Consider the following 23,635-nt stretch of genomic DNA (forward strand, 5'->3'; position numbering starts at 1 on the left):
CCCTTTACCGTTTGGCTAAACCACGGATGGACAGCTTTGGTTTGGTTCTAATTTTTGCTAGTGCTGATTTAACTGACACGAACGTCTTCTGTGGGAGTTATTTAGAGTGGTTAGTGTTGAATATTGATTTTTGCTTTTAAACGGTACTGATTGCTGCTTCTAAATAATTTATGCAAGTTACGAGGAGTTATTTGGATATTTTTCTTAGTTTACCATTTTTTTTATTTTCTTATTAAGAAGTAATTAATTTAGTAAAAATTAATTTAGTAAAAGATAAGGTTTTTTTTATTACCAAGGAAATATTTTTTTTATTAATAACGTGGATTTAAGTAGTTTTTTATATTATGGCATCTTCTTATGGGGAAAAGTATTGAACAACACCTTAAGCAACTAGTATAAACGGAATACAATACTTAAAGATTCTAGCTTTTTTCATTCATTTTGACGCAAAACAAAAATGTAAATAGTAACAAACTTAATATGTTCTACAACAATTTGAATCTTTGAAGATTTTTTGAAGGATTTTTGCTTTGAAGCAAAAATGAAATTTAATTCACCCCGAATCCAAAATGGCTGTGTTGTTTATTAAGATTTGTTCCTCTTTACCAGACAGAAAAAAAATCTAGTTTTTTTCGTTTTTTTTTTAACAAACAAAACCACAATCAAAGCCCCTAAAGCTAAAGGGAGACATCGAGATGTTAACTGCTTTTTATTCAGGTTGAAAAGTATAAAACTCTGTCGGCGAAATTCAATCCACTACTCCCAATCAGAAGCAATGGTTTGCTTTTGAAAAGGTCCCTGCCTGTGTTTCGAATCCCCGTGAATAACCCAACTGAGCAAGTAATGCGTTCTTATTTTTTGTGTTGAAAATAAGTAAAGCTTCTCCCTTCCAACAATTAAGCCTTTTTGTAATGGGCTCCGAGGTGAATCTGATACCGGTCTTTGCCTTGTTTGGTGTATGGCGAAACAAACAGTTTGAAAGAATGGTTGCGGCCATTCAAAAGTGTGCAATACGGTTTAAAAAAAAAATAGGAAGAACATTCCAACTGCTGTTTGCTGAATGGATATCCTGTTGGCGGTTTTTCTTTCGCATTCAAAGTCTTTTACGCAAGATTTCGTCGTTTCTTTTGTTCCTTGGTGGTTGTAGAATTTGCTTTGATTGAAATTGAGTTTAAAAGTAGTATAAAATTCACATTTTTTGTTTAAACATTTCTTTTAGTTACTGAAATATTATTAACACTTGTCACAGGGGACAAATAAGAATCTTCTCTTTCCTATTGGTTCTTCCATTGGAGTCTCCTAAAACGTTACATTTACCAACAGAGCAAAACGGTTCATGCGTCCCCATATACTAAGGCTTACACTACCTACCGACACCCTTACGACGATCGGGATATTTTCCATCCCTTGCACGGTGTTACTAATTTTCCAACCCGCAGGTGAAAACGAGACGAACCGTTTTTCTGGTTTAAACACTACAAAAGGCACTCCGAACGCGTCGCCATTGGTGTGCGAAAGGTGAACACTCCACAACCCAACCCGGGCACCCTCTCCACACCCGGTGCGGCCGGTGTAGCCCCCCTTCGGTTGTTTTGTTTATATTTCGTACATAAGCGTATCCGAGCGGGTTCCATCAGCGGGCGTACCAAATGGGAGAGCGCCCGAAACGGAACGCCACCACACGCTCGATTCAACCCTCTCGATGCCACAACACACAATGGCGTCGTCGTCGGGCACTGGGAGATCTCGGTCGGTCGGTCGGATCGGTCGGTCGGCATCGTACTCTCTCTTGCTCTCGTTCGTACATACGTACCCGTACCATAAACGCCCGTGGTGTGTATAGCGACTACTTACACAATGCACAAAAGCCAACACACGCATCGAACGAACATCGTTGGGCGAACAAAAACGGTACGGGCATTCGTGTGCCGTTTGTTGCTTTGGTGGCGTTCGCGTCCCAACAGGGCTCTCATTCACCTTTCGGCAAGGTTTAGGTGATGATGTAGCTTAGCACACTGGTCTGCTGCGGCAACCGCACGACGGTGTTTTGTAGGCTTTTTTGGGAAACCGTCCTTGAGTGGGCGCTTGCGTGCGTGTATGCGTGAAGGAAGAGCGTTAGTGTGCAAGTGTTGCAAGTGTTGATAGTCAAACCCGGCCCAGCACCCAGTGACTTCAATGCAGTGTAACCACGCGGTGTAACCACATCCGGGCGATTGACATAAGGAGCTAATTAATCAAAAGTTTAATCCTAACGCAAACAACATCACCCTTAGTGTCCTTTGTTTGTTCCATGTTTGTTCCTCGTTGTGTGACGCATTTCTGTTGTTTCATTACGCAAGTGTCTCCGTGTGTGTGGGTGCGCGAAAGTGCGTTTTGTTTGTGTGGGTTTTTAGTAGTGAAATTTTTACTCAATTTCCTGTTACGAAATTAGTTAACTTTGACGTTACCTTTACTTACAAAGTTAATACTTTTGTTTACGCTACGTGTTTGTGTGTTTGTGTCATGTTATCATCTCATATCATGTTGAATTGTGTTGCATTTTGTTACGATTATTTGTTGAAACGATCGATTTGTCCAGTGTGTTTGTTGTGCGTTACCGTAAACCCTTTGCGCATCGTTGTACTGCGATGGCACTGAAGATGCTATACCGTGGCCCAAGCACCAGATTGGAAACATTGATTGAGAAAATACAGCAAAGTACGAACGGTTTTGTTGGTGGTGGCATGATTGCACCCGGTGCAATGGGTGGTCTCGGTGGTGTGAAAGAGTTTTCCCTCGGCCAAGGTAGGCATATTAATTTTAAATTAGAAACCAAATGCATATAAAAATAGGGAGAAAAGAATATTATGGGACATTGTCCACTCGATACTAGTGAAGAGACTTCAATGCCCGATTGTGAAGGAGAAACTCACATTTTTTCTCAATGCGTAGAAGAACAGATAACTGTTTTATTGTAAATATATCATTCGACATTATTTTACTTTCACTTTTTCAAAGCTCCTGCCTTTTGTTTATCGGTTGAAATTTGATTCAGGAAATTTAAACAATCTTGTCATCACTTTTCCTTTCGTGATGAACTCATTGGCTTAGGTTCCGCATCAATTCACTTGTGGAATACGAGACAAAACACTATCACCGATCGAACGTTTAGTCGACGCTCATGTAGCACGGGGCTGGGGAAGGAATAAACTCACGGCGCCATAAGTGAACCTTTTATCAGCTCAGTTTACATGGGGGAATTCAAATCTGTGGTGGCAAACGAAAGTGCTGTAGTTGTGAAATGTTATTTCAAGCGACGTATGACACTATTTGCATGAGGTGAACAAAATTTGATTTGTGGATAAATGACAATATTTTATTAAAATATTTTCTTTCAAATATTGAACAACTGCTTTAGGGCAATGCAAGACATTGAGAAATTATAGAGGTAGACAATGCGGCAAATAAACTCTTGATCTTGTTGGCAGGTGCTTATTTCTTTACTTCAGCCAGTTCTATTCGAGAAAAAACACGTTTATTGTAAGCTGAAAAGCCATAAGACTACTTAGTGGCTGGTAACACAGCGACCTTAGCTAACAAATCACAGCTTAAATTAGAAACAGTGAACTCATCTTCAAACAGTGGCGGATCAAGTCCTCAAGTCGGATTCCAGGCCACGAGACTCCCTCATTGTTTTTTTTTGGAATCGAAAGTGTATTAACACTCTTGTAAAATGATATCTTACTTCTAACCATCTCCACAATCGATGGTAGAATATTTTCGAGCAGTAGAGCAATTATTGATTAAAATTCTTTTGCAAGACATATGACGTAACGTATGTATCATCAGAACTTGCCCAGAGCATTTTAAATATCTGGTTTAGTAAAAAAAATCTAAATAATGAGCGTGCAAAACTGATATACTAAAGAAACTTTTGTTATTCTTAAGATTGCGTTATATTGGGATTTTGCTGAATGTCTAAACCAGGGGTCTCCAAACTAAGGCCAGCGAGGCCCTCTCGAGAGATCCCGAGATTGGCCCTTAGGTGTGGCTATTCCACTGAAAGCGGTCCGCCATTTAAAAAGTTTGGAGGCCCCTGGTCTAAACAAAGCTTAATCCATCATTCACCTTGAAGTAGCAATTTAAAACAAACTGTGCTCTATGTAAAACAACGGACGGCTCGATGGTAGAGAAGGTAACGGTGTCGGTCGCTACACGACCGTACCTTGCATCAAATCCCATCCGGACCGATTGCAAGACTGAATATCCGTCTACGAGTAAATGAAGTCAAGGAAAGACAGAAATGGCAGTAAGGCATTGATTAATTGTATTATATCTTGGTTATTGTTTTTTTAGTTTAAAACATTCCTAGTGCTAAATAAGCGAACTTTAAGTTTGACGAATTAATATCCTTACTTCAGAGATTCGTTAGTTTTTTTTTCATTTTTATGATAATTATACTATTTAAACTAATCTTTAATAACAGAACAGTGGACATTTTATACTAAACTCGTGGAAAAAAACAAAGGAATCCAACTGCCACAATGTTTTCATCAACAAAACACACACAAATCTCATCCATTGTAGAGATCTCGTGAACTTTGCACACCGCCAAACAACAAGTCCCATAAATCAGTTAAGTTTTATTAACCGGAGGGATTCATTTACCGCACAACGCCACACGTCTTTAATAACGTAGCGTGGTGGTGGCACATCTCCCGGCTCACACCATCCAAAAAATTTAAATAAAAATTACTGTCCCGTCTAATTACACTGGTGGTGTGGTTAGCACGCGAAAGGAAGTTTCAATTAAAACGAAAGCAAAATGTTGTGTTTTTTTTCCTTGTGTGTACCAACCAGATGCTGCTCCAACCGACACCGATCGTCGTTGATCGTCGATGGTGGTGGTGTGGTTTCTTGGTGAGTCCCTTGTGACATCTCGTGTCTCTCGGCTAGATCCCCTTTCTAAATGATTGAGGGAGTTCGAGGGAGATCCAATTGATAATTCCGCTGCTGGATGTTTCCGTCGGACTGTCTCCGGTTGAATGGGACGTAAAGCATAATGTGACCTCCCGCCCCACGCCGGATCCGTTTGGTTTCATGGACGGCCTTGCTGGGTTCGTGACTCTATGGACACTCGCGCAATGGGAGCAATTATGACATTAAGGCTTTAATATCAAGATTAAAGACGATTTATCTCGTCCCATCAGCATCGCCATATGCTGACATCTTTGGCACACTCACCACTGGTGGATCGCCAATCAGCATTGGGATCAAAACCGCTACCGGAAACGGCGTCCAAACCACGGTGACATGATGATATGACCAGACCAGTTTGATGCTCTTCAGTGAGAGGAAGGGAGTCAGTGTTCTCGCAAGGGAGCTAGCTGTGTAATGAAGTGGCAAGCAGCAAGCCAGCAACAAACCGGATATACCCTGTTGACCTTTCGGTGCGCGGATTAACGAATTCGGGGCGATTCGAGCATGGCAGCTGTTGCTGGTGGCGCAAAGCATGACGCCTGGACACATGGACACATGCGAGGCAATTAAATTAGAAGCGATTTTCATTAATTCATTTGCCTGCGCAAAACGAGGGCGACATTACCATCAACACCTACTACGCCGTAGGCACAGAAACAAAGGACACTTAAGTCGTTGTTGTGTGACATTGCATGGCTTAAGCAAGAACGGGTTTTCAACCATTTTTTCTGAAAAAAAAAAAACAATAAGATGAATTAATAAAAAAAGCAAGAATTTACATATTTCTCAATTTTATTACTGACGAATCTTCTCAATATCCCGGACACCCCTACAGAGAATTACGCACATCACCATATCACGCCACCCCCGTAATTGGTCTTAATGTGCGGAAAATGTGCGTCAGCGTGTCCCCTTTGGTTTGGCAGCACAGGAACTATGGGATCACACTTAACCTCACTTCCGAGGTTTTCTTGTACGGCGTGTTCCTTTTTGGGGTGTGCATCGAAATGAGGCACTTTAATTGAAGAAGCGCGCAGGGAAACGTTTCGTCAATTGGCAGCTCTTTTGTGTTTTTTACTGCCACCGTCCCAGAGTGTGGCAAAGTGATACAATTAAGTGGTAATAGTGGTCGGTGGGTGGAGGTGCAAATTAAACGCAACTGAAAGGGGGGGGGGGTTGGAGGGAGCTGTTACTTAAGATTAATCAAGCAAATCCACTGATATCGTATGTGGTGGATAATGCGTTTTTGGTACGTTAAGAACACAGGAAATGGTAAATAATTGTTCTAGAACCGTTTGTTTTAAGTGTTGTAGGTGACGATAAAGGGAATTCATTTCGATTTTTTAGCGGTTTTTATTTAAATAAGAATGAGGACAACATAAATATTGTAGCTTCTTTGTTGCAGAAAAAAATATTTTTTTGTTCAATTCTTTTAAGCTAAACATCTGTGAAAGCGCTCCCGCTAGAACACTAGAACTGCCGGACCAGTCATTTTGACTGAAACGCTTCATTTTCATCACATTAGTTTTTGGGATTAAATAATTGTAATGGTAATTGGTAATTGAACCATGAATTCTAAACATATATTTTATAATACGATCTACAATAAACAATAAAATATATTCGAACTCTTCGAAATTGTTTAAACATTAACCACGAACGAAAAACGCTTAAAACGCTTAGTAGTTTTAGTGTTAACTTAGGTGTTTTTCTCAAATTTGTTTTTTAATTTTTTGACGTAGTTTTTATATAAAAATTACGATAAGCTGTGTCCTCCCTTATCAATCAAACTTGTTGTACTATTAAAAAAAATTGTTTATAATACTTAGGAAAATAAATTAAAATATTGTAACATAATTTTTGGAAAAACTGTGTTTAATATATTTTATAGAAATTCAAAATTAAAACTTATTAAAGTATAATTTAAAATCTGGTTAAGAACGTCTCTGTATACATCGAAAATTTAAGTTCAACTATCATCAATAGTACTCAAAATCTGCTCATCAATTTTCATGTAACAAACAATGTAACAAACATACACAGTCATCAACAGGCCGTAAATTTAAATTTCAACTCTTCAGCCCTCTCTCTCTCTCTTTCTCTCTCTCTCTTATCTCAATTCACACCCTTTTTCGGTAAAAAATCAAGTATTTTTTTGCACATTACCACCTATGAAAATGGCACACAAAACCAGCTTCCGAATAACGATAACGAATGACTGAATGAATGGTTGAATGGATGGATGGTTACACTGTTTGATGGGATATCATTTGTAATGGCATCGCAAATTAGGGTGGAAAAGAAAAACACCGCCAACCACAAACGCAAACAGCTGCGAATGAGGAAAAATTGGCCAACCATCAACTGTTGCCTGTTACTGTGGTCCCTTGAAGTCACGCGTTTTTCCTTTAGAAGGATATAAAAAGACTGTAAGAGGTAGAGATTGAATTTATTATCTCACCTTTTCTTGTTTTTTTTTATTAACTCACTGTATATCTTTTTGGACGCATGCAAATCTTTAGGTATCTCGCTAGGTTAGCTGTTGATAAGAAAAATGTAAATCCATACGTGCAAGATAACAATGTTCCAACAAATTGTGATTGATAACATTAAGAGATGGTGCGCCGTCTGCTTTTTCCTCCACGAAATTGAACATAATGATGTCAAAATTCCCTTTTTTTGCGTTTGTAAACCGTAATCAATCAATTTTGTTATTTTTTAAAGAAAAAAAAAACACTTCATTTAATACCCCTCTTTCTCTCGTTTTTGTTCTTTTTTCCCTGCAGAGCTTTACTCATCACACACATCATCCAGCTTTTCGCCTTCGATTTCTGACGGAATGACAACGCCTAATTCGATCACAAACGATACGAATGATGGTTCACTCCTGCCGTTGGGTTCCACCGATGAAAAACCCTTCCGACAGGGTAGCGGCAATCATCACATTCACCCACGGCATCATCACGCACATCATCGACGAACGGGGACGGCCGGTGGGCATCCGTCATCGGCGAAGGAGGGTGGCAAATCTTCCTTAAAGCATCATCATCAACTGAACAATAATAATAGTAGCAGCCACAATCACAACAATAATAACAACAACAATCATGGCAGTAATAGCAAGGGCTTGAATAGCACCTACCACTGTCAGTTCTGTGAGAAGACATTCCCACGGCTCGGCTATCTCAAGAAGCACGAACAGGTAAGCACTAAGATGCTCCATATAACCATATTGATATGATATGAAGTAGTTTTAGAAGTATTATTTAAAAAAAAAAAAGAAATATCTTGAATATCTGAATCTTCTAGAGTTCCTAAAGTCGTTAAGGAACATGTCTTAAGTGAGGTTACATTAACGACAACTTGATGAATAAACTATCTAAATGCCATTAAAGACACCTTTGTTGGGTGTGTTGTTAATAAAAACAAAACCTGTTGCTCAGTAATCGATCGATTAGTGGCTGAATCGGATGAAAAGTCGATCATAATTGGTCATTGATTGCTGAAATTAAACGTGCCTCTGGTGCAATGAACAGGAAAGAGTAAGTTCAAAGTCAAGGTAAGGTTGGTACGCACTTACAGGCACTCGTTACCGACCTAACCAAACGTCCTGTTTTCTCCATTGCATCGAGCGGACATTGATTTGTGGTGGCGCTACTTTGAAAGTGGCAATAGCTTGATCTTCATCTTGTGTCCCCGCAAGAAGACAAGAAGATCTGTCGCGTTGGGTGACAAAGTGTGACACCGTGGTGACAGCGTACAGACGAGCAATAATACGGAGTGAGTAGAGTACACGAAGACAAAAAAAAAGCCCATCCTTGGGTCTTGAAGATGTAGTAGAGCGATTTGAGGAATTCCCAACCGTCGGTACCTTGGGGTTGTGGAATTCTGGTCGCAACAGCAGGTAGGGACTTTCTTTGCTGGCACCTTTCGGACCTGCTGGCGCTGTGTGCACGTTCGCTGCGTTGATACGGTGATGGACAATTAATTAACCTACCACCGAATGGACACAACAACAAAAAAAAACAACTCCACGAACTTGGAGAGTAAAGAAGGTTACAATCAATGTTTCTTCCCGTGCCACCGCAAGTAACAAGTGCGGGAACGGAAATTGCAATCCTTTGAAATTGTCGGTCCCGGGGACAAATTCCACCTGAAGCTCCCGCAGTTGACATAATCGGTTCGAAAACGATCGATAAAATTGTCACCCCAACAGCGTGTGTGTGTGTGTGTGTTCCTACTCCCAGTTGGAAAACCTTCTCGGCAACTCCTTACGCGAACCCCAACAACAACAGGTGGTCAATCAATCATTGCTGCTGCAGTACAACAAGTCGCTCGACACTTCGCAATTGTAATTTTACCTCAAGGAAGCGTTCGGGCGTGGAACGGAAACCACTCGCTTGGGAAAACGGACCAGACAAATGTCTGCCATCGGTCGGTAATTAAAGGAAAAGAAATTCTCCCGGGCTTATAAACAATTACTAAATCGATCTTCCCGTACGCTGGTCTCACCGGACGCTTTTACGGTTTTGTGAAGAGGTCAACCCATCCGTTTGTGACGGATCAACGATGACAGGGTGACGTTGTAGCGCTGGTGGAAAAAGCGATTGATGAGCGATCCGATCTAGTAGCTGCTAGCGCCTGCCGGAAGGGTAGCTGCTGCGTACATCATTAGACCACTTTAGGAATGTCACCGCGGTATCACTTACAGCTTGACAAGTGATGCGTGAAACCAGTCAGCAAATGCACTTGAAACGTCTTGCCTTTTGTCATCAACTGATGAGCAATGAGGAACGATGGGCAATTTTTGCATTCCTTCAACGACTTCGACACTCGTTGACAGCATTCTGTTCTTGAAGTTGCTCGCGAACTAAGACGTATAAAGGCGAACTAAGAGTTTAGATTTAGTTTAATGTTTTTATGTTTGAGATAAATCATTTGTGTTTAATGGAAAATAGCAAATATATAAATAGCAACTTTTAGAATAATAATTCGTAGTCTAAATCGCATATCAAATGAGATGTATGGATATTCATTTATCAATAGATCTCATCAATTGATCATTGAAGATCAATTCAAATCTTAATTGTCCCATATTATTGCCTTTTTACCCGCTAAATTTAATAATTAGTTTACCTTATCAAAAGTCTAGTGAGCCAGAAATAGCCGGCGTGACCTGTAACGTCGTTAAAGCCAAGATGAGAGACTCTATCACATGGTTTTGGATAACTTTTTGTCTTATCTACCGCCAAACATTCTATATGATGTTGTTTACGTTTCGTATGCGTTACACTCATTTGACAGTTGAAATTTATTATTCCGATTAATGCATTATTGTTTTCACCGGGGTAGCGTTACGAACGCAGAGGTTAGTTGTGTTAATGTAAGGACCGTTAGGGCTAAGAACCATTGCGAAAAATCACTGCACTTGTAATAAAATACGTACGCCGAACGGTCAAGCGAGAAACCGCGCTCCAGATGAATTTTTCACCGTTCCGAAAGAAAACTAAAATTCACAAGGTAGGGATCGATCGCGAACAAATGTTAATGTTGTTATTTACTTTATCATCTGCTATGAATGTATTATTTAATTTCCTATATCGAATGCCATCCTTTAGAATTTGAGGCTTTGATACCAGTTCATTTTATCGTGTCTCAAAAATATTATTCATTTTGCCTTTATCATAAGATACCCTCTGTAGCGTGATGATGTGATAACAATTTGTCTTAACATCTTCCAAATTTAATTATCTTTTTGCTATATCAAATCACTATTATTTTATGCCATAATCACTATCACTTTGGATAAATTAACGATCTAAATGTCAAGTTTAACGATATTATTTCGGACAACTTTTTACCATATCATCTGCTAAAGGTAAAGATTCATTTGCTACAGTAAATGATGAAGCTTCTGTAATGTGATGTATGTGTTGAATATATTTTTACCCATTTTACATAGATTATTTATGCTATCAGAATATTGCAAAACAATTACCCAAGATTACACATTTACGCTTCCCCGCACATCGAAAGATATCCGTCCAATGTTTTGATGTCGTGAGTTGACTCGTCTTTGCTTAATCGGACCGTTCAAAGGTACACTTATGTACACAATAGTGTATAATTTATGAGACAACCCCCTTTGGCGGAAACACTGCATATCCTCTCCAATTTGTTACCAGTCAAATCAAGTAGGCCGAACCATTCCTACGGTAGAGGTCACTTTCTTGCGAAACTGCTCCCGTAGTGTACAAAACCGGGCAAAGATGCTGTTTGCTGGTAAAGTTTGCTGTGTAAAGTTGTCTTCTCCTTACGAAAGTACAATCCTTACGGTACGCTGGAATGAGTGCACCGGAAAGGTCTTGGACAGAGTTCGAAAGAGGCGGACAGAGAGTCCGGCGCCTTTGAATGGTCGATTGTTGTCTTAAAAACGGAGCAACTCCAAACACCGGAAGCAGCAAATGTGCAACGGGCAGAGTGGGAACATTCGTGTCATGATGTTTTTTTGGGAACAGAACAGGGGGTAACTTTATCCACGCTAAACAACCGTCGCTTCGAAGATCTGTCGTCTTGTTAGACACATGGCCAAATAACAATATGACCATATCCAAATTGCGAGGTGAGACACATTCCCTTAGAAGGGAAACCTTTCGTGCTGTAGCTTAGGAAGCTAGCAAAGAGGTTAAACAAGTGTGTCTCGAAGACGATTCTAACCCCCGACCCCGACCGACTCCGAATGTCAGAATCGCAGTATCAGTTCCGTAAGGTTGGTGCCGTTCCGCAAACAAACAATCCATACCTTCACCTCCTGGAGTTCCGATGGGATACTTCACAAACTTCTTCAACTTTTTTCCTGGAGAATGGGGTGAGATCAGCCCACTACTCCACTCCAAACTCCAATAGTGCAAAGTAATAGCTCCCATGCCAGTGGACTTGTCCTTGCCCTATCCCGAGGAGTTGTTGGTGTCTTAATGATTTCTTTATTAGGCATTGTGTTCTCGGTGACAACCGTGGTTGAGTTTATCGTGTGTTTTTTCTGGGTTTGCTTCGGACCCTATACTCCAAACAACAGCAGCCATTTTTTTCCTGGAAAATCATTCCACGGGAACCTGTTTCGTTGTGGGACGGAATATGCGGGACAACAGCAACGACAAAAAAAGCGACATATCACAACTCCCCCCATGTACATTATCACTGTTCGTGCTCATACTTGAAGCGTGTGCGCCCCGGTGTGCTCTTAAGAAATGGTGGCCAACAACAGCCCTCAAAAGGACCTCAAAGCAGTACACGGGACACATTAGTTCACGTATGCCACGTGTGGTGGAAATCGAATATCGTTCTATTACTCTACGTGTGGAGCACTTTGTGAACATTGCTCATTGCGCACGATCATTATTGGAAGTTTGCAAGAAAAAACCCCATTCTCTCCCAGGTGGCTGTTGAAGCTATATAAGTGGAATGATTCCATTTGAGATTTGCCGTTCAAACGGGGTTGTTTGGTGGGTTTTAGTGGACATGCTTTAAATTCTTTGTCAATTCTCATTAGCGGCAGATAGTGTTGCTCATTTGGTTCCAAGGTGGTGTAAGAATCGCGTGCCTTATTAGCACGTTAAGAAGATGCTTCTTTGACCATCTTTTGCATAGTCCGCAAGTGTGATGAGAGCTCAATGTACCTGCTAATCAGCACCAAATATCGTGAGAATTGTTTAATGAGTTCGTTTTTTTAACAGTCGGCAATTATTATACTTGATGCAAAAAAAAAGATTGTGATCTTGATGACCAAACCAAAAACTATCACCAAAAGTTGGTACTGCAGCGGGTGACGCTAATTAATAAAGCCTTTCTGTCAGATATTGGTCGCTCAATGTCCGTGCTTATAACCGTGGACAAGTTTCGCGTCTCTCGCCCTTTGGAACCAAGTTACCGTAACGGACACGGGGAGCACCTGTTTTTATTTTTTGTCCCAATTTGGCTACCGGTAATTAGCAATCGTACGATCTCCACGTACGTACTTGCAGCAGCCACAAGGGAGCCATTTGCTAACCGAAGTTGACCGCCGATCACCAATCCACCCCGGGCGCGATGACAAAAACCAAATGGCGCATCTCGCCAACCAACACACATCGAGATTAACTGGCCGGTTCGGGCCCGATTTGGTGGCACATTTTGAAGAACGACAAGCGTTCGTTCGGTGTTCGATTCAACGTTGTTCGATTGGCGTTTGGTGTGTGTTTTGTTGCGACGACAAATGTACGAAGCCAAGGGACGCTAGTACGATGCTTGGTCAGATAAACATCCGGCCAACCGGATCGGTGGGGATTGTAGCGCTAAAAGTAAATGCTAATGAGCGGAACATTTATGCTTCTTCACGGTGGAAGAAATCTTGCCATAGGTGATGGACCGTTCGAAAGGCGGGCACCAAATGTTCTTTGATGGCCATTTTTGCTTACCACATGAGTGTTTTTTTTAACAGGCCATCTTAAAAGGTTTACGAGAAGCGTACAGATGGTCACAAGCTCCCTAAGAACGACAAACAGAGAGAAAGAAAAGTATAGAAATTGATTACATATAAATTGTACACTTTTGTATGTGATATACCTAAATTTAAAAGTTATATTTGAATAACTGTGTTCAGGAAATGATAGATATTTTGAATTCTAGAAAAAGAAGAAAGCTACTTATGTATTTATGTCCCTTTCTTCTCTTTGCTCTCCTTGGAAAGAATTCCCATTAAATTTAACACAGCTGAGCTTTATTTTAAAACACTGCTCAAACTTTACCTTTCCTCATTTTCCTCATTTTTTCCTCATTTATAAGTTGATGTATTTTATTGCGAATTTGTTGCAAAAAGTTTCTTTTCACTCAAGTAATGCTTTAAATAAAAAAAAGAGTGAAAAATAATAAAAAAAATCAAAAAATTCAAAACAATGATATTTACTAAGGCTCATTTTTGCACCAAGTTTTGCCTATAACTCGGTCGGTATCCAACGGATTGCCAATCTTTATCCTGTTGTCGATAGATGGCACCAATGGCTACATTTTCTTCTTGGACAGCCATGCTCTCAGGTGCCCGTGCCGGAAGTTATTCGAGGAACCAAGTTCCTTACCCTGTTTGAGAAAATGTAAAATTTTCTTCATTTTTTCACCAATTTTTGCCTATAACTCGGTCGGTATCCAACGGATCGCCAATCTTTAACCTGTGGTCGATAGATGGCACCAATGGCTACATTTTCTTCTTGGACGGCCATGCCCTCAGATGTCTGTGCCAGAAGTTATTCGAGGAACCAAGTTCCTTACCCTGTTTGAGAAAATGTAAAATTTTCCTCATTTTTGCACCAACTTTTGCCTATAACTCGGTCGGTATCCAACGGATCGCCAATCTTTAACCTGTGGTCGATAGATGGCACCAATGGCTACATTTTCTTCTTGGACGGCCATGCCCTCAGATGTCTGTGCCAGAAGTTATTCGAGAAACCAAGTTCCCTACCCTGTTTGAGAAAATGTAAAATTTTCTTCATTTTTGAGTAATTTAGCAAAATTTATAAATATGATATATTTTAATGCGAATTTTGTTGCAATAAGTTTCTTTTTACTTAAATAATGCTTTAAATTAAAAAAAGTATAAAAAATCAGAAAAAAAATTTAAAAAATTTTCAACTCGAAAATTTCATAAGGGGTACCCCTTGCCATTTTTTTGAGAAATTTTGCAAAAAAATTTAAATTGATTTATTTTAATGCCAATAGGTTGCAATGAGTTTCTTTTCACTCAAATAATGCTTTAAATTAAAAAAAGAGTAAAAAATCAGAAAAAATTTAAAAAAATATAAAAATTTAAAAATTTTATTTGGCTTATTTGCACCAACTTTTGCCTATAACTCGGTCGGTATCCAACGGATCGCCAATCTTTAATTTGTGGCCGATAGATGGCACCAATGGCTACATTTTTTTCTTGGACGGCCATGCCCTCAGATGTCTGTGCCAGAAGTTATCCGAGGAACCAAGTTCCTTACCCTGTTTGAGAAAATGTAAAATTTTCCTCATTTTTGCATCAACTTTTGCCTATAACTCGGTCGATATCCAACGGATCGCCAATCTTTAACCTGTGGTCGATAGATGGCACCAATGGCTACATTTTCTTCTTGGACGGCCATGCCCTCAGATGTCTGTGCCAGAAGCTATCCGAGGAACCAAGTTCCTTACCCTGTTTGAGAAAATGTAAAATTTTCCTAATTTTAGCACCAAATTTTGCCTATAACTCGGTCGGTATCCAACGGATCGCCAATCTTTAAACTGTGGTCGATAGATGGCACCAATGGCTACATTTTCTTCTTGGACGGCCATGCCCTCAGATGTCTGTGCCAGAAGTTATTCGAGAAACCAAGTTCCCTACCCTGTTTGAGAAAATGTAAAATTTTCTTCATTTTTGAGTAATTTAGCAAAATTTATAAATATGATATATTTTAATGCAAATTTTGTTGCAATAAGTTTCTTTTCACTTAAATAATGCTTTAAATTAAAAAAAGTATAAAAAATCAGAAAAAAAATTTTAAAAAATTTTCAACTCGAAAATTTCATAAGGGGTACCCCTTGCCAGTTTTTTGAGAAATTTTGCAAAAAAATTTAAATTGATTTATTTCAATGCCAATAGGTTGCAATGAGTTTCTTTTCACTCAAATAATGCTTTAAATTAAAAAAAGAGTAAAAAATCGGAAAAAATTTAAAAAAATATAATAATTTGAAAATTTCATTAGGCTCATTTTTGCACCAACTTTTGCCTATAACTCGGTCGGTATCCAATGAATCGCCAATCTTTAAATTGTGGTCGATAGATGACACCAACGGCTACATTTTCTTCTTGGACGGCCATGCCCTCAGATGTCTGTGCCAGAAGTTATTCGAGGAACCAAGTTCCCTACCCTGTTTGAGAAAATGTAAAATTTTCCTCATTTTTGCACCAACTTTTGCCTATAACTCGGTCGGTATCCAACGGATCGCCAATCTTTAAACTGTGGTCGATAGATGGCACCAATGGCTACATTTTCTTCTTGGACGGCCATGCCCTCAGATGTCTGTGCCAGAAGTTATTCGAGAAACCAAGTTCCCTACCCTGTTTGAGAAAATGTAAAATTTTCTTCATTTTTGAGTAATTTAGCAAAATTTATAAATATGATATATTTTAATGCAAATTTTGTTGCAATAAGTTTCTTTTCACTTAAATAATGCTTTAAATTAGAAAAAGTATAAAAAATCAGAAAAAAAATTTTAAAAAATTTTCAACTCGAAAATTTCATAAGGGGTACCCCTTGCCATTTTTTTGAGAAATTTTGCAAAAAAATTTAAATTGATTTATTTCAATGCCAATAGGTTGCAATGAGTTTCTTTTCACTCAAATAATGCTTTAAATTAAAAAAAGAGTAAAATATCAGAAAAAATTTAAAAAAATATAACAATTTAAAAATTTTATTAGGCTTATTTGCACCAACTTTTGCCTATAACTCGGGCGGTATCCAACGGATCGCCAATCTTTAACCTGTGGTCGATAGATGGCACCAATGGCTACATTTTCTTCTTGGACGGCCATGCCCTCAGATGTCTGTGCCAGAAGCTATCCGAGGAACCAAGTTCCTTACCCTGTTTGAGAAAATGTAAAATTTTCCTAATTTTAGCACCAAATTTTGCCTATAACTCGGTCGGTATCCAACGGATCGCCAATCTTTAAACTGTGGTCGATAGATGGCACCAATGGCTACATTTTCTTCTTGGACGGCCATGCCCTCAGATGTCTGTGCCAGAAGTTATTCGAGAAACCAAGTTCCCTACCCTGTTTGAGAAAATGTAAAATTTTCTTCATTTTTGAGTAATTTAGCAAAATTTATAAATATGATATATTTTAATGCAAATTTTGTTGCAATAAGTTTCTTTTCACTTAAATAATGCTTTAAATTAAAAAAAGTATAAAAAATCAGAAAAAAAATTTTAAAAAATTTTCAACTCGAAAATTTCATAAGGGGTACCCCTTGCCAGTTTTTTGAGAAATTTTGCAAAAAAATTTAAATTGATTTATTTCAATGCCAATAGGTTGCAATGAGTTTCTTTTCACTCAAATAATGCTTTAAATTAAAAAAAGAGTAAAAAATCGGAAAAAATTTAAAAAAATATAATAATTTGAAAATTTCATTAGGCTCATTTTTGCACCAACTTTTGCCTATAACTCGGTCGGTATCCAATGAATCGCCAATCTTTAAATTGTGGTCGATAGATGACACCAACGGCTACATTTTCTTCTTGGACGGCCATGCCCTCAGATGTCTGTGCCAGAAGTTATTCGAGGAACCAAGTTCCCTACCCTGTTTGAGAAAATGTAAAATTTTCCTCATTTTTGCACCAACTTTTGCCTATAACTCGGTCGGTATCCAACGGATCGCCAATCTTTAAACTGTGGTCGATAGATGGCACCAATGGCTACATTTTCTTCTTGGACGGCCATGCCCTCAGATGTCTGTGCCAGAAGTTATTCGAGAAACCAAGTTCCCTACCCTGTTTGAGAAAATGTAAAATTTTCTTCATTTTTGAGTAATTTAGCAAAATTTATAAATATGATATATTTTAATGCAAATTTTGTTGCAATAAGTTTCTTTTCACTTAAATAATGCTTTAAATTAAAAAAAGTATAAAAAATCAGAAAAAAAATTTAAAAAATTTTCAACTCGAAAATTTCATAAGGGGTACCCCTTGCCAGTTTTTTGAGAAATTTTGCAAAAAAATTTAAATTGATTTATTTCAATGCCAATAGGTTGCAATGAGTTTCTTTCCACTCAAATAATGCTTTAAATTAAAAAAAGAGTAAAAAATCAGAAAAAATTTAAAAAAATATAACAATTTGAAAATTTCATTAGGCTCATTTGCACCAACTTTTGCCTATAACTCGGTCGGTATCCAACGGATCGCCAATCTTTAACTTGTGGTCGATAGATGGCACCAATGGCTACATTTTCTTCTTGGACGGCCATGCCCTCAGATGTCTGTGCCAGAAGCTATCCGAGGAACCAAGTTCCTTACCCTGTTTGAGAAAATGTAAAATTTTCCTAATTTTAGCACCAAATTTTGCCTATAACTCGGTCGGTATCCAACGGATCGCCAATCTTTAAACTGTGGTCGATAGATGGCACCAATGGCTACATTTTCTTCTTGGACGGCCATGCCCTCAGATGTCTGTGCCAGAAGTTATTCGAGAAACCAAGTTCCCTACCCTGTTTGAGAAAATGTAAAATTTTCTTCATTTTTGAGTAATTTAGCAAAATTTATAATATGATATATTTTAATGCAAATTTTGTTGCAATAAGTTTCTTTTCACTTAAATAATGCTTTAAATTAAAAAAAGTATAAAAAATCAGAAAAAAAATTTTAAAAAATTTTCAACTCGAAAATTTCATAAGGGGTACCCCTTGCCAGTTTTTTGAGAAATTTTGCAAAAAAATTTAAATTGATTTATTTCAATGCCAATAGGTTGCAATGAGTTTCTTTTCACTCAAATAATGCTTTAAATTAAAAAAAGAGTAAAAAATCGGAAAAAATTTAAAAAAATATAATAATTTGAAAATTTCATTAGGCTCATTTTTGCACCAACTTTTGCCTATAACTCGGTCGGTATCCAATGAATCGCCAATCTTTAAATTGTGGTCGATAGATGACACCAACGGCTACATTTTCTTCTTGGACGGCCATGCCCTCAGATGTCTGTGCCAGAAGTTATTCGAGGAACCAAGTTCCCTACCCTGTTTGAGAAAATGTAAAATTTTCCTCATTTTTGCACCAACTTTTGCCTATAACTCGGTCGGTATCCAACGGATCGCCAATCTTTAAACTGTGGTCGATAGATGGCACCAATGGCTACATTTTCTTCTTGGACGGCCATGCCCTCAGATGTCTGTGCCAGAAGTTATTCGAGAAACCAAGTTCCCTACCCTGTTTGAGAAAATGTAAAATTTTCTTCATTTTTGAGTAATTTAGCAAAATTTATAAATATGATATATTTTAATGCAAATTTTGTTGCAATAAGTTTCTTTTCACTTAAATAATGCTTTAAATTAAAAAAAGTATAAAAAATCAGAAAAAAAATTTAAAAAATTTTCAACTCGAAAATTTCATAAGGGGTACCCCTTGCCAGTTTTTTGAGAAATTTTGCAAAAAAATTTAAATTGATTTATTTCAATGCCAATAGGTTGCAATGAGTTTCTTTCCACTCAAATAATGCTTTAAATTAAAAAAAGAGTAAAAAATCAGAAAAAATTTAAAAAAATATAACAATTTGAAAATTTCATTAGGCTCATTTGCACCAACTTTTGCCTATAACTCGGTCGGTATCCAACGGATCGCCAATCTTTAACTTGTGGCCGATAGATGGCCCCAATGGCTACATTTTCTTCTTGGACGGCCATGCCCTCAGATGTCTGTGCCAGAAGTTATCCGAGGAACCAAGTTCCTTACCCTGTTTGAGAAAATGTAAAATTTTCCTCATTTTTGCACCAACTTTTGCCTATAACTCGGTCGGTATCCAACGGATCGCCAATCTTTAACCTGTGGTCGATAGATGGCACCAATGGCTACATTTTCTTCTTGGACGGCCATGCCCTCAGATGTCTGTGCCAGAAGTTATTCGAGAAACCAAGTTCCCTACCCTGTTTGAGAAAATGTAAAATTTTCTTCATTTTTGAGTAATTTAGCAAAATTTATAGATATGATATATTTTAATGCGAATTTTGTTGCAATAAGTTTCTTTTTACTTAAATAATGCTTTAAATTAAAAAAAGTATAAAAAATCAGAAAAAAAATTTTAAAAAATTTTTAACTCGAAAATTTCATAAGGGGTACCCCTTGCCATTTTTTTGAGAAATTTTGCAAAAAAATTTAAATTGATTTATTTTAATGCCAATAGGTTGCAATGAGTTTCTTTTCACTCAAATAATGCTTTAAATTAAAAAAAGAGTAAAAAATCAGAAAAAATTAAAAAAATATATAATAATTTGAAAATTTCATTAGGCTCATTTTTGCACCAACTTTTGCCTATAACTCGGTCGGTATCCAATGAATCGCCAATCTTTAAATTGTGGTCGATAGATGACACCAACGGCTACATTTTCTTCTTGAACGGCCATGCCCTCAGATGTCCGTACCGGAAGTTATTCGAGGAACCAAGTTCCTTACCCTGTTTGATAAAATATAAAATTTTCCTCATTTTTGCACCAAGTTTTGCTTATAACTCGGTCGGTATCCAACGGATCGCCAATCTTTAATCTGTGGTCGATAGATGGCACCAATGGCTACATTTTCTTCTTCGACAGCCATGCTCTCAGATGTCTGTGCCAGAAGTTATTCGAAGAACCAAGTTCCATACCCTGTTTGATAAAATATAAAATTTTCCTCATTTTTCACCAATGTAGCAAAATTGAAAAATATGATATATTTTAATGGAAATTTGTTGCAATAAGTTTCTTTTCACTCAAATAATGCTTTAAATTAGAAAAATAATAAAAAATCAGAAAAAATTTTCAGCTCGAAAATTTCATAAGGCTTACCCCTTACGTTTTTTTTGGGAAATTTTACAAAAAAAATTAAATTGATTTATTTTAATGCCAATTGGTTGAAAAAAGTTTCTTTTCCCTCAAATAATGCTTTAAATAAAAAAAAGAGTGAAAAATAAAAAAAAAATAATAAAAATCCATAAATTTGAAAATCTCCTAAGCAGAGGCGGATCTCGTTTCATGTCCTTGCCGATCAGACTAACCCGCTTGTTCGCTTATACAGGTTTGATAGTTAGGCAGAGCGAAAAGTATATTAATTTGGTTAGTTTGGGTATGTACACATGTATGCCGTTTCCACTCATGTGTATAAAACGTTTCGTTTCAACTCATTTTCGTTTCAACTCACGTATTTACTCTTTTTGCAACTCGACTCACCAAGGCTACATGCCTACACTTATGAGTGAGTAAGTGAAAAAAGAGTCGCTAAAACTCCTCGTGGTGAGTGAACGAAACTTGTCCAATACAACGATTCAACTTATTATCTCACTTATACTCACTTTGCACATCTCTAGTCCGAATCGATGTTCAGAGTGTCCTAACAAACTTTTTTTTGGGAATACCTGGAACAAGACCACAATGACATCGAATCAGGAAAATGTTTGTCATCTTCTGGATAACAGTTCTCTAATGTAGATGAGTTGTTGATAAACATACAAGGTTTTAGGCGATCATTTCTAATCATTCTATTCAAGTGTATCTTCATGTATCGGATATCTCCGGAGAAAATTCTTAAGCAACAAATCAATTCTTTGGAAAGATGTGGGAAAGAAGAAATACCTCATTTGGATGAATAGGAGGAGAAGCATAAGCTTTTGCATAAAAACCTCACACCTTTGTAGCCTCACAAATTATCCAAAACTTCTTCAAGTTCCACTTCTGACTTCTAAGCATGAAGTTGTTGAGATTGCTTTGTTTTTTTCCTGTCATTTTAAGCAATACCTTATCCCAGTTCATTCTATTATAAACCGATATATTAACACATGTCACCGTTGCAATATGGATCAATTCCGTCTTACACAGTTAATATATTTAAATTTAAAAAATAGAAAGAGAGACACCAAAATGGCGAAAACTCTCTGTATTCCTATCAATCTCAAGATTCACTTGGGAATGGTAGGAAAGAAAGCGACACTTAGAATACACGTTTTACGGAACAACCACAAAAAAAATTGCTCATTCGATGTGCCGTGTGAAAGCAATGGGACACAATAAAAACGGGAGACAGAAAGGCCGCCTTGTAACCCGCGGGAACCCACGACCGTTTCGCCAGAACGCAAGAACCCGTCGCTAGATGTCATCTAGCTGATAAGAAAACCCGGATGGTAAAGCCGGCGCACTCCATTGTGCTACACGACGTCTCATCATCAGCGGCAGTGGATCATAAGGAACCTTCCAGCATGCAGGAAGCACCAAGAAATTCAAGGTCTCCTGGTGAAGCAAAGTGAGCAAAATACCGCTTGCCGGCGTGGCCCAACGGTGGGTCCCGGTGGCGGTGGACAAATTTCTGTCCGTCTCGCTGATCCAAAGACGCGATAAGCGTGAATGTTTGCAAGCGAGCTGAACGAAAGCGATGGACGAACTCTTCAAACCATGCGCAAGTTGCGCAACACTTGTTCACGGTACGGTCCAAATGGCCGTGGTTTTCCAAAACACACCGTGATACCCTTTTTAGGGGCCAGAGAACTTGGCGACCCGAGCATGAACGAAACAAAAAGACGCGGGCCCATTTATGCATTCTTCACCCTTCAGGGACCCGCTGTAAGGGATGAGGCGCTAGGCGCGAAGGGTATTCAGTATGTGTGGAACTGATCGCACTTCGATCGTAAGAAATGGGAGCTTTAGGGGTTTTTTTCCCGGATCGTATGGCGATTTCCTGGTGGAAGCAAAACTGCGCTGTCATAATTTGAACGCCTTCCCAATGGAAAGAGGATCACTCATCGAGAACGGAAGAGAGGTTGAAAGGAACGGAAGAGGAAGAAAAACCCGGTAAACGACACCAAAAGGAGACAAGCGAAAAAAAAACATAGAATCGTCAAGATGGTAGAATGCACGTGAGACGTGCAAAAATTTTGACAAGTGTGTCCCAATCCGGGGACGGTTTTGGAAATGTTGGGCGATCGCGGTTTCGCACTGTAAACGGGAGCAGAGTTGGAACAGTTGGAGTGTGAATTCCATTCCACCATTCGTTTCATTTCATTTCCTTATTAATTCCACCGCGGCTTCATTCAGTGTTTTGCCATTCTCTCACCTCATGTGGACTAGCGTGCAGCGATATTGTCGTGGCCCAAGAATGATCGCCGTGCTACCGAAGTTTTGATCATATCATCATCGCGCATCCTTCCGATCTCCGGGGGATATCTCCGGCAGCTCGAGGTGGTGGTGGTTGGTTGGTCGGTTAAGCATTCCTTACGCGCACCTTCACTAACCACTGACCGACCGGTTGCGTTAGACGACAGCATCGCGAGCCACCGAGTGTGTGCTTAAGCGTGGAGGAGATATACGGCCGGACACCAAACTATGCCGGCATGACTATATTCGCCGTACCGCCGAACCGTTCCACCGCCTCGCCTCGATCTCGAACGTGTTGTGTCCTTTTTGCCGGGGGGGAATGCATCTTTCATATATTTATTCAATCGATACGTACCAGAAGGCATAGGAATTAGCTGGTGTTTTGTGGTATTTTTAATAATTCATTAAAATACCTCCACTCACTTGTGGTAGGTGGTTGTGAAGGTTCCTAAGGTGAAGAAGATGGAAGTTCTTTATAGAATTTGAGTTGTGTCGTCTAATTTATGAACTCTTCATGTGTATCACTTTCAGCTGCATTCAACCAAAAGTTTTTGGAACATTTTTTTTTAAAACAATCCTTATAATAATTCTTTTCTAATTTTGTCTGTTTGTCTTGCAATCTTTTTTTTCCAGAGCCACACAGAACACATGCCATTTAAATGCGAATACTGTGCCCGATTGTTTAAGCACAAACGTTCCCGCGATCGTCACACGAAGCTACATACGGGCGATCGACGCTATCGTTGTCTGCATTGCGAAGCCGCATTCTCCCGAAGGTATTGAAAACCGCGGGTTTTCTCTAT

The 23,635-nt window shown here is 38.7% G+C and overlaps 1 protein-coding gene across 3 annotated transcripts in view; it reads left to right on the top strand.

Annotated features, from left to right (window-relative positions):
- The window catches only part of LOC125767310 (zinc finger protein 423 homolog), an 86,758-nt gene that overhangs the window by 57,003 nt on the left and 6,120 nt on the right, over positions 1-23,635 (top strand). For 2 of the 3 annotated variants that reach the window (XM_049433759.1, XM_049433758.1), the window contains exons 4-5: positions 7,746-8,161; positions 23,466-23,608. In XM_049433759.1, coding sequence (XP_049289716.1) covers positions 7,746-8,161; positions 23,466-23,608 — 559 coding nt within the window. Of the gene's footprint in view, positions 1-1,919; positions 2,785-7,745; positions 8,162-23,465; positions 23,609-23,635 lie in introns of those variants that run through there. The other variant, XM_049433760.1, reaches the window with a different exon arrangement.

This window comes from Anopheles funestus, chromosome 3RL (genome assembly GCF_943734845.2).
Source record: "Anopheles funestus chromosome 3RL, idAnoFuneDA-416_04, whole genome shotgun sequence".
NCBI lineage: Eukaryota > Metazoa > Arthropoda > Insecta > Diptera > Culicidae > Anopheles > Anopheles funestus.